Below are 12,010 nucleotides of genomic sequence, written 5' to 3'. Positions count from 1 at the left end.
ATAACATGTTTTTATAACGTGAAGGGTGGTATTTGTAATTGATTTGACTATAACTGTATTGAATTCGTTATTATTAGGTAGTACATAATATACTGTGGCATGATGCAGTCATATACTTTAACAAATTTGTTAGCCTGTAATAATTTTATATATACATGATACCAGGATCCGGCAACAGTTTGTATCACCTTTGAACTTCAAATTCTTTAGAAATCATTACATTTAATGCGCTTGAGTATGTTGTAAACTGGAAAATAATTATGGAATAATGATGAATATACTGATTTTTAAAAAAAATTGATTTTCCCACAATGTGCGGTAACTAACTGATTATAGATCTGTGTACTTTGCTTGCAGTTTAGAAGACCCTAAACAAACTAATTAGAAGCTCATTTGCCTGCACTTTTGCAATTTTTTTGTGTTAAGATGTATTTTTATGATGTTAGAAAAGTCACATTTTGGTGCATCATATTGTCACATGCAAAGAGTGGATTTCTAATCCTGAAGAAAAAAATCATTGTTGTGAGGTTTTCATTGGAAGACATTTTATGATATGTAGTTGATCCTAAATGAAAATGATGCTGATTTGACCTCCAATGTGTTTGCCACATAAGCCCTCTTGAATATCCTATCTGTACTTCTAGATGAGTGGTCATATTGACAGTGTGCTTTTGACAAAGATTTCTTCTGATGTCTGATTGGTCCAAAATGGATATTATGTGAATCTGATATCCAGTATGGTCGCCATGGCAGACATCTTGAAAATCTTTTTATTGTTGCTTCTCTAAAATGGAAAGTCATATCAACATTGGGTTTCAACAGAAAAAATGTATAATATCTTCTTGGTCCTAAATTAAATTGGTACTGATGTGATGTCAATATGGTTAGTCATCTTGAAAATTGTCATACTGACATGGTGCTTTCACCAGGAGAGTTCTTACAGTGTCTGGTTGGTCCTAAAAGAAAATTATGCAAAGTGACCCTCAAAATGGCCACTATGGTGGTCACCTTGAAAATATTATCTCGTCTCACAAATGGATGACTATATCAACATAGGGTTACTTCACATGTAGTCTTTTAATGATATCTAGACTGACCCATATGAAAATGGTAGCAGTTGAACATCAAATATGGCTGCCACAACAGCTGTCTTGAAAATCTTGCTGTCACTGCTCCCCCTTGAAAGACTGGTCATTTTGGTGTAGAATTTTCACCCAAAGAGTTCAAAAATGACTACCGTATTTACTGTATATGTTGGGACACCGTATTTGTTGGGACACCATAAATTAATTTTAAAAGTAATTTTTTTGTGCACTGTATGTTCTGGGACACATCGTTTTTTTCGAGTCGTAAGTTGTGGGACACCATTTAAATCATTTGAAAATTACATGTCGGAAATTGCACTCAAACTGAAATTTTATTTTAAAAAATATAAAACTGTATACTTAACATTAAACTCTTCAATCCACTGCAGCAGCATCTCATCAACACAACCCTTCTCCTGCACACGTACGATCTATTCTTTTGGTACATGAATATATGTTTAGCTTTCTCATACCGTGAAACAAAGAGACAACACACCACCTGAAGTGGAAACTGCAAGGACAAAAGTCAGATCTTTTCAAATCTGCACTAGTCTTGCTAATTCTCACACTTTTGACGCCCATCTTATAGTCAGTCCATCCAGGAATGCGATCAAAGTACACTAGAGTTTTATTCATGTTAATGATCATATTGTCGGCGAAATGTGATTTTATTTTGCTCCAGATCTTCTGGATGATGCTGGGTAATCGACGTTCACGCTCGAAGCATTATATTGTAAACTTTAAAAACTGTTCCATTGTTTCACTTTATTTTAAAAAATGTCGTGAATACTGGTGAAAAGAAACCCAAGTTAGCTTCCATATCTCAGCCGTCTTTGTTTATTCGAAGCTAAAATATAAAAAATCAGCACACGTAAAAGAATCCAAGTCGGCTTCTGAGGTCAGCTTGCTTTGCAATAAAATAATCTTTGTATTGATATCCTTTAAAAAAAATTCGGTTTCCGAGTCCAAAGTTGGCTTCCGACGTCGACTTGCTTTGTGATAAAAATAACCTTTGTCTTTGATGTCCTGTCGGTAAGTTCAAAGAAGAAGTTTACTGTTGGCTGCCAGCTGTGTTTATTTACCACCAGGGCTTCTATGTGCTTGGCATTTTTTGTAGTAATTATTACAAAGGTGCACTGATGTCTGCGGATAAATAGTAACGATACTTTTGTAATCCGCGCTGGCGAAGATTTTCACTTGCACTCAAGTGAATGTGTTTTTAAATAATTATTTTTTTTTGCGAGATACTGTCATACAGTAGACCTGGATAAACATTATTCTTGGCTATTTTGAACTTTACACTGTGCCATGCGTGAATGGCAGTTGTCTTCAATATATCGGTTGATTATTTCCCTCTCGTTTGCGAATTCATCGACATCTGTGCACAAAGCACTATATTGCCTCAAAATTTGTTCCATTGTTTCAATTTATTTTCAAAATTCCCATGAATATAATTGAAAAGGAACCCAAATTTGCTTCCATATCTCGGCCGTCTTTGTATATTAAACAAAAAAAAAAAATTAAAAAATCGGCTCACTTGACAAAATCCAGTCAGCTTCCGATGTCGGCTTGCTTTGCAATAAAATAACCTTTGTATTGATATCCTTTACCAAAAAAGAAAAAAAGTAACCAAAGTTGGCTTCTGAGATCGGCTTGCTTTATAATAAAAATCACCTTTTGTCTTTGATGTCCTGTTGGTAGGTTCAAAGAAGGAGTTAACTGATTGCTGCCAGTCATGTTTATTCACCACCAGGGCTTCTATGTTCTATGTGTTTGGCATCTGTGGTTACAATTAATACAAAGTATCATTGACGTCTGCGGGTAAATAGTAAGGATAATTTTGTAACCCAAGCTGGTGAAAAGATTGTCAATTACACTTAAGTGAATGTGTTTTCAAATGATCATTTTTATTTGCGACATACTGTCATACAGTAGTCCTGGATATAATTCAGTCTTGATAATTTTGCACCCAACACCATGTCATGTGTGAATGGCATCTTCAAGATATCGGTTGACTATTTCCCTCTTGTTTGTGATTTTGTTGGCTCCAGTTTTCAGTCAGATAACATGTTCAAACTTTGGAGCACAACCACACACAATTGCTTCTCAATGTTCATGTGAACAACGTGGTGTGTGGTATCGGACATAATTGATACACGCTACAGTATGGAATCCTACGCTTACGGATTTCATGGAAATATTTTATTCTTAAATGCTCATGTAGAAAAAAGGGATAAATGATAACAACACAAGGTTAGTTTCTTTCTTTTTATTATCAATTCAACGTTTTATTTATCTATTTTATTGCAACGTGCAGTGGGGTGGGGGGAAGCACAAATGCAATACAGTTTTATTTCATTTCTTAAGTCTTGGGACATATGACCAAAGTGAAAAAATGTTTCACCATAAGTTCTGGGACAGGAAAAAAAATAATTATTTTATCATGTCCCAACATATGTGGTAAATACGGTACCTGATCTTAATTGAAAATGGTGTCAATCTGACAGTCAATATGTCCACCACAGTAGCTAATTTGAATATTGCTGAAGAACATCAGGCATGGTCTTATCTTGAATTACTGGAAATTCAGTTCCTCTAGTAGAGTTTTGTTACCTTTGAGGAATTCTTGTTAACTCAGTTGCACTTGTTTTTGCCAGGAGTGCTTATTAGTTTGTAACAATATCCAACCTTAGCAAAATTAAAAGACAGTGACCCCAGGAATTTTAACTTGAAAACAGATCAGTGGTGCTTTAAAAGGGCTGAAAATTAAGAGCATATGTTTTTATTGTAGCTTCATCATTAGCTATGTCTTCCTACTCAGTACAGTTTGTTAGTTTAGTATGGAACTGTAATCATAAGTTTCAGCTGTGTAGTAGCCATTGTAGAACAAACTGACCATGTGATGTTATTAGCAGTCTTTAATTACTGTCAGCAGTAATACTGATTATACAAAACTTTAAATCCTTTTATTTTGCACAAAGAGAAAATAAATTCAGTTCTGGTGTGGAAATTATATAAATATATTAAATGCATCTGATTAATAAACAAATTGCAACATGGAGTTTCCATTAAAAACTCCTAATATCATTGATGTAACCCTCGACTTTTATGGAGAGGAGTACATCCATTATGAAAACATAAACATACAACATGTACTGTATGTATTCACTTATATTAAGTCATGTCCAACTACTTACTGTATAAACCCAGATTTGCCTTCACATAAATCATTTATTTTGTACAAATAAATCATTTTGTTTTGGTGTGGAGATTATATAAGCATGTTTCCTTGGCAAACAATATTTAAGAAACAAATTGCAACATGGGCATTCCATTTAAAACTCTTGCCTAATGTCATGACTAACCTGTACGTTTTATGAAATGGAGTGCATATAGTATCAACTGTAAACATGGAACAAATAATGCACTTATCCACTTATACTACATAAACCCAGATCTGTCACCGCATAATGCACAGGCAGATATGGGTATATGCATTTTGATAGGACTAATCAGTAAAACAAACAACACAGACTCTGATCAGCTGGCACATTATGTGATGATTGATCAGGGTCTCTGTTATTTGCCATTGGACCCAGCTTATTAGTGAGTATGTATAGTAAGTAATGTTAACAATTTTGACAATGACTTGTGAGAAAATGTGAGCATAAAAATATGCTAGGTCAGAGAAGATGACGTGCAATAAACACAGGTTTTCTATGCATACCATAGTATTCATTCATTGTGGATTTAAAGAGAAAAATATTATATCAGATACAAATCTTATCTAGGGAGATCCCAAAAGACATTGTTTACTACTTTCAGTTTTGCCAGCTGTAGTAGTTGCCGTATCTCTGGGTGTGACAAAGCTAGAGGGATATGGAAATGAGAAATTGTAAGTGAACTTTTAGGATTAGTTATATAGCATCACTGTCTTTGTAGCTGGTCTAGTCATGTAGCATTACTATCCTTATAGCAGTCCGAGTGAATTTACATTGTGACCTGTGTCCACCATCATTTATGTGATGTGTTTTATGTCCTTTGTAATTCAAAATATGTCAGACGAGAAGAAGTGACAAATCAACACCGCTTTGCAATCTTTAAAAGAAGAATATGAGAGTAATGAAACACATAATAATAATAATAACAATAATGAGGACTTTGTATAGCACCTAATCTTTAGAAGCTCTAAGCGCTTTACAACATTAGACAACACCTATAAGATAAAAAACATATATAGATATGATTACAGAAACAAACACCATGAAATTAGAAAACATTAAAAAACATGCTGAGAATATTTAAGGCAGGAAACATTATTAGGTCTTTAAGTTTGTTCTTGCAGTCAAAATAAGTGAGTTTTGAGAGCCCTCTTGAATGTGATCACTGTGTCTTTGTGTCTAAATGAATAAGACAAACACAGTGTGAGAAAGATGGAAATTTATGAATGAATTAATAAAGATAAATATATGATGTAAAAATACAATGAATCTCTCATGCTCTCAACATACGATTTATTCAAATCACTCTACACAACATTCATACATCGAAAATAAACCAAAAATATTAAATCAAAACGAAGTACAGATCCAAGAAACCTCATGGACTGCACACACACTTCAAACAGTATTTTACACAATAAGAGATTCACATAATCTCGAATATGAATTCTATTAAGATTCAAAATAATCTTAAGAACAAAACTAAGATTCAAAATAATCTTATGAACATAACAAAGATTCAAAATAATCTTATGGATATAAAAAATGCAATGGAACAACAATTGATCCAAACATATGCTTCTAGACCCCTTGTACAGTCACACGATTCCTTGGGTTGGTCCACACTCTTATCAACCGCTCGCACCCTTTATGAATCCACCACAAGTACAGTCATATGTTACATGTACAGACAGCATACAGCACTTTTTCTTTTTCTAATTTGCTACATCTACGTCCGTGGCACAGACATACTTACATACATACGTATCGACAGCACGTAGCATTAAATGTTCTGGAAACTCCAGATAGCTCTAAGCAACTTTAGACAGCTTCGGACAGCTTCAGACCACTCTAGTCATATTCACAGTCACATTGACAATCACACTTCATAGACACAATCACAGCGACAGTCACAATCAGCTACAATAACAGTCAGAATCAGCTTCAAACACAGTCAGCTACAAACACAGTCAGCTACAAACACAGTCAGCCCTATGGCTGGAGAACAATGGAGAGTGTATACTCCTTGACGTGATCCAAAAATGACCAGTCTGGTTTTAGAAATTGGTCTTACTTAAATCCATAGGAGAGTGTGTACAAGTCAGGGTAGAATACCTGTGCATATCATGTTAGTCATGTTACCTCATCACAAGTAATCTCTTTGGCTAGGTACATGTTAATACAGTCGCTTACCTGGAAAAACACATTCACCCTAGATAACGTTGTACGCATGTACAATGAGAAATAGTTGAATAGTTTTAAGACAAAACCAAGTTATTTCTTTGCCTAATTCTGTGACACAGTGGGCAATTCATTCCACGCATCACTCTGAGCACCTTACTATAATCATTGCAGGATTCCAGTTCAGTTGAGTGCTACTGAAAAATTATTTATATGTTGGGTAAATAAAAGATTGTCAAACTAGGTCAGCTTGAACTAGATTTAATGCTCGTGTATGTGACTCATTTTAAGTTTTGAATTTTATTTACTTTCGTGGGTACCTTTAGCTTTAGATAGATCAAAATCGATGTATATATGTATTCTTCTTAGTACAGTACCTTTCCATCAAAAGTAATTGACTGACCTATATTTCCTTTTGAGGTTAAGGAGTAAACATGACATTAGAGGTGGTGGCCAGCTTCTTATTACTGTCAAGGTCTCAAATGAGTTAAATTTGAGCAAGAACAACACATACTAATATTGTGTTCTGGCATTACATTGGCTGAGCTTGATTTTGAGGCTATTCAGCGACCTACTTATAGTTACTGACTTAAGTCATTTCCAGCATAATTCATCTAACCCTGAGAAGATTTTTCATTAAAACTTTTACTTCTCTTATTAGAATATGTTCCCAAGTAAATGTCTGTACGTAGACATGTATGGGATAAAGTACCACATCCATATTATCCACAAAATTGTAACTAAATTAGTATTGAAAACTTCATCAATTTGCACAGGCTGAAAATTATAGATATTTCCAATCAAATACTCCAAGAAATGGGGACTGTAATAAGCCAATCATTTTGGAATGATATGATTATTAAGATCTTGAATAGAAAGTCTCTGTAGCAGATTATTTGTATCAGGAGTTATCTTGTTAAACATAGGCTATGCAGGTGTTTGACATTTTTTATTATTTGTAAGCTGAGTTACATATTCCTCACTCTAAGTTTAAAATTGTTTACAATATATTTCAGTTGTTGGCTATCAATAGAGGATGGCCTAATATGGGCATTTGTTGGTCCAGCAGCATTAGTTATACTGGTAAGTAAACAAGGATTCAAGTCGTTGAAAGAAGAATCCAAGAAAAGCAAACATGGTTACTTTGGACATCATGTTTGTTAATTTAAATTTGTTAATAAATTAAATTGTCAAAGTCCAATACACATGTCTTGATTAGATTGATTTGTATCATTTATACAAAAAGTTACATTAAAGCTAATATGACTATACATTTTTTCATATTTATTTTTGAGGCTGGCTACATTTCCTTGTCACTTAGTAATTGGTGACAGACTTCTTTCATAGCATATTCACCTCTTTTGCCAGTTCAGGTTCATTTTATAAAGAGCATCAGACCATTGCATATTATTTGCATGATAAATGTTTTTCTTGACTTCAAAATAGCCTTTGGCCTAGTTGAAATTCAGCTGCAAATGATGAACTGTTGTTAAGTCTGATATTACTTTTTTAAACTAGTTCAAATCATATTTGGGGGCCCTGACTGGCCAAGAGGTCTAAAGCGCTAACCATTCCAGATCACTGCCATCTCACCTCTGTCTGTGTGTGTTGAGTCTCAGGCTCGTCTAACATGGGCACGTGAAAAAGCCTGTCAGTAGCTTCTCAGTGGTTCTTCCTGTGATTTTCCAGGGTTCTTCCTCCACCAGTTATACTGGCCACCATGTTTAACATATCTTGTGCTGAAAAATAGAGTTAAACCCTACAACAACAACAACAACATCAAATCAAACTTAAACCAAAGGCATCAGCAAATAACCATTGGTAATTTTAGCTCACAAACTCAAAATAATAACGGAAGGGTCCTTCAAGGCTTAGTTTTAGGCTCTCTCCTCATTCTTATTTATGTAAATGACCATAACATTATGTACTGAATCCATAGATTTGTTTGCAGATGATGCAACCATGTATACAGCTAGTTTTGATACTGAAGTTATCCAAACAAGATTAGACTCTGACCTTGTTAGAGTTTAATGTTAGGCACAACAGAATATAATGCTAATTAATAAATATAAAATAAAATGTATGATTTTGGGGACATCTAAAAACTGCATAAGTTATTGAACCCATAAGCATATCTTAAAATAAATATTGAGTTGGAAAATGTCAAATGTTTCTGTAGACAGTAATTTACAATTAGATGACCATATTTTTTTGTAAATCACTCTTCCTAATTTGACTCATTCAGCCAAATCAAGAAATATTTATCTTCAGAAACTTGCATTCTATACCACATTCATATATTCTTTCAACAGTGGATTACTGTCCAGCTGTATTTGGAAACTGCCAAATCTCAGCTTGACAGGATTTATAAACTTGATGAAATGGCAGCACAGGTTACTTTAGGTGCATCTGTTGTTTATTCATCAAAAGCATTGTTTACGGTACCATAATTACTTACAGTATATGAAAGGATAGATTTTCACAAAGCAGTTCTTGTATATAAATGTCTACATGGAGCTGTACCAGAGTATCTTCAGGACTTATACAGGCCTTTTTCAAGACATTACTTGTTGAGATCAATATAACATGGAAACCTTCATCCAACAAAACAAGAATATAGCAATTTAAAAATAGCTTCCAATACTCTGGCACATGTCTCTGGGATATGATTCCACAGCATGAAATATCTGTGGAAAATATTACAGTATTTAAAAAGAAGTATCATGAGTGTGCATGAATTACTAATAGATTATAATATACTTTAGTATCTATAATACTGAAGACATGTTGAAAGTAATAGTAATCACTATTATCTTTTGTATGATGCGGATTGCACTACTTTTCTTGAGAGGGCATTCAGAGAAAATAGTCCTAGACTAAATGAGCCACACTCAATAAATAAATAAATAATTATTATTATTATTAGTAGTAGTAGTAGTATTATTATTGTTGTTGTTGTTGTTTTGGCCAATTCCATTTAAATTTACCATTTGAACTGGTGAGATAAAGCAGTTTTCTTAAGAGTACCATTTTACCACTACTTGGAAAGAATGCATATCTGAATGGAATAACTCATAATTCAAATGATGTTGTTGTTTCTTTACTATTACTTTTTATTCCTGAAGTAGATGCTAATATGAAACACTTCCTCATAAACTATATTGCTGAGACTGAGCACATACCTGCACAAATGTAAATGTATATTGATAATCATCACCAAAATATGAAATTCTTAGACCCAGATCTGCTCACATATAATTAATATCCTAGTAAATCAGGGTCACAAATGTTCATGTTATTTAGGATTTAAACCAGTAGCTTGGATCCTAAATGTGCCAGTATATGTGTGTGTTATAATACATTTATCTTTTATTCATTCAATATTATTAACTCATTGAAGTAGGTGAATCACATGTAAATTCAAAGCTTACTTAGATAACACAGGATCTGTAATCAGCTACTTTTGCTTCATTATAGCTGTCTTCTTTTCCAGCTCAATTTTATCATCGTAATATTGGTGTTCCGCCAGATGTTTAGCTCTTCTGCCATGTTGACAAAGTCAGATAAGGTTAAGGCTAAGTGAGTATTATTATCTTTTTTCCATAAACAAATATGCATTGTATTTAGAATAATTTATAATTTTATTGTGTTTATATAAAGGTATTTATATAAATGCATGGAGTTTGATTGTGACAACAGTGAGTCTTTTCTGGCAGCTAATGTATTAACTGTATATGTTGGGATACTGTATTTCTTGGGATACCATAAATTAATTTTTAAAGTAATTTTTTTTGTATACACTGTATATCCTGGGTTGTAAGTTGTGGGGCACCTTTAAAATCATTCAAAAATTACATGTCGGAAACTGCACTCCAACTGAACTTTTATTTAATAAATATAAAACTTTTCCTTTGAGATAAAACTCTTTAATCCACTGCAGCAGCATCCCATGAACCCAACCCTTCTCCTGCATATTTAACATCCATTCTTTTGGTGCAAGAATAATGTTTTAGCTTTTTTGTGCAGTGAAAAATTATCGTCGGTGGCAACACATCTCCTGAAGTAGAAACTGCAAGGACTAAAGTCAGATTTATATAAAAATCTGTACCAGTTGTGCTAATTCTCACACTTGTAACCCCAGTCTTATTGACAGTGTATCAGGAATAAGATCAAAGTACATGTACACTGGAACATCATCTATGTTAAAAATCAAATTGTTAGTGAAATCATCTTCTTTTCTGGACTTCAATAATTCATCAGGTGAGTTTATTTTCTCCAAATCTTGTGGGAAACGCTGGGTCATCAGTGTCCATACACAAAGCTCTATATTGTGTCACCTTATAAACCTTTGTTTATTGCTCACTGCCAGTTGTGTTTATTCACCAACCCAGGTTCTGTTCACTTGGCATCTGTAGTCATAATTGATACAAACGGGCATTGATATTTGTCGGTAAATAGTATACACAGCAATAATTTGCTTTAATTATTATTTTTGTAGTCCATGATAGTGAAAAGATTGTCATTTGTACTCGAGTGAATGAATTTTCAAATAATGTTTTTTATTCGAGAGATACTGTCATATAGATGACCTTGATATAATGCAGTCTTTAGGTTATTTTACACCTAACACTGTGTCATGCATGAATGGCAGATGCCTCCAAGCAATCATTTGATTATTTCCATCTCATTTGCAATTTTGTTGGATCCAGTTTTCAGTCGTTTAACATATTCATACCTTTGAGTACAACCAAACATGACTTCTTTCTCTATAAGGAATAAATGATACTACAAGGTTATTTTCTTTCATTTATTATCAAATAAGCATTTTGTTTATCTATTTTATTGCAACGTGGTGGTGGGGGTTTGCACAAATTGAACACGATTTATTTTGTTTGTTAAGTTTTGGGACACATGACTTAGGTGAAATAAAGTTTCACCATAAGTTCTGTGAGAGGAAAAAATATTTTTTTTCATGTCCAAATATATATGGATCATATTAAAGTCTTTTTCCAGAGCCATGCACATGAGCCAAATTTGGAATGACCAGTCTGTCACTAGCTTAGGACTGAACAGCGGACAATTTTTCAAATATTTGGAATCTGTAGCTTAATCCCATTGGCAGGCATTTGTCAAACTTGTAATGTCTATTTCATTGACAGGCATTTATCAAAATAGCATTGTCTGTTTCATTGGTAGACATTTGCATGTGTGTGTGTGTGTGTGTGATTTTGATTTTTAGCTTTAAAACTTTTTCAGTCATTTTGCTATGATGTCTGCAGTGTGACAGTTTATAGTGATGTCTAGCACTGGGGCATCATGTCACAGATATGTAGCATTATGTCTCACCCAGTTTCATTATCCTGTCACCAGGTCAACCAGTCCTAAATCTAACCTCTTAATGCTGAGCACCAAGTGAGGCAGTTGTTAGTACCATTTTTATACATCTTTGATATGACTTGGTTGGGGTTTGAACCTGCGACCTCCCACATCCGAGGCAGATGTTAAAACCACTAGGCAACCAGA

At 33.9% G+C, this 12,010-nt stretch overlaps 1 protein-coding gene across 2 annotated transcripts in view; it reads left to right on the top strand.

Annotated features, from left to right (window-relative positions):
• The window catches only part of LOC149772645 (uncharacterized), a 60,831-nt gene that overhangs the window by 26,534 nt on the left and 22,287 nt on the right, over positions 1-12,010 (top strand). For both annotated transcript variants that reach the window (XM_089947522.1, XM_089947521.1), the window contains exons 12-14: positions 4,911-4,980; positions 7,504-7,570; positions 9,981-10,066. In XM_089947522.1, coding sequence (XP_089803648.1) covers positions 4,911-4,980; positions 7,504-7,570; positions 9,981-10,066 — 223 coding nt within the window. The remainder of the gene's footprint in view (positions 1-4,910; positions 4,981-7,503; positions 7,571-9,980; positions 10,067-12,010) is intronic.

This window comes from Sinohyriopsis cumingii, unplaced genomic scaffold (assembly GCF_028554795.1).
Source record: "Sinohyriopsis cumingii isolate HCF-2022 unplaced genomic scaffold, ASM2855479v2 utg001311l, whole genome shotgun sequence".
NCBI lineage: Eukaryota > Metazoa > Mollusca > Bivalvia > Unionida > Unionidae > Sinohyriopsis > Sinohyriopsis cumingii.
Note: the sequence above shows the minus strand (reverse complement) of the source record. Positions and strands in the feature narration are given on the sequence as shown.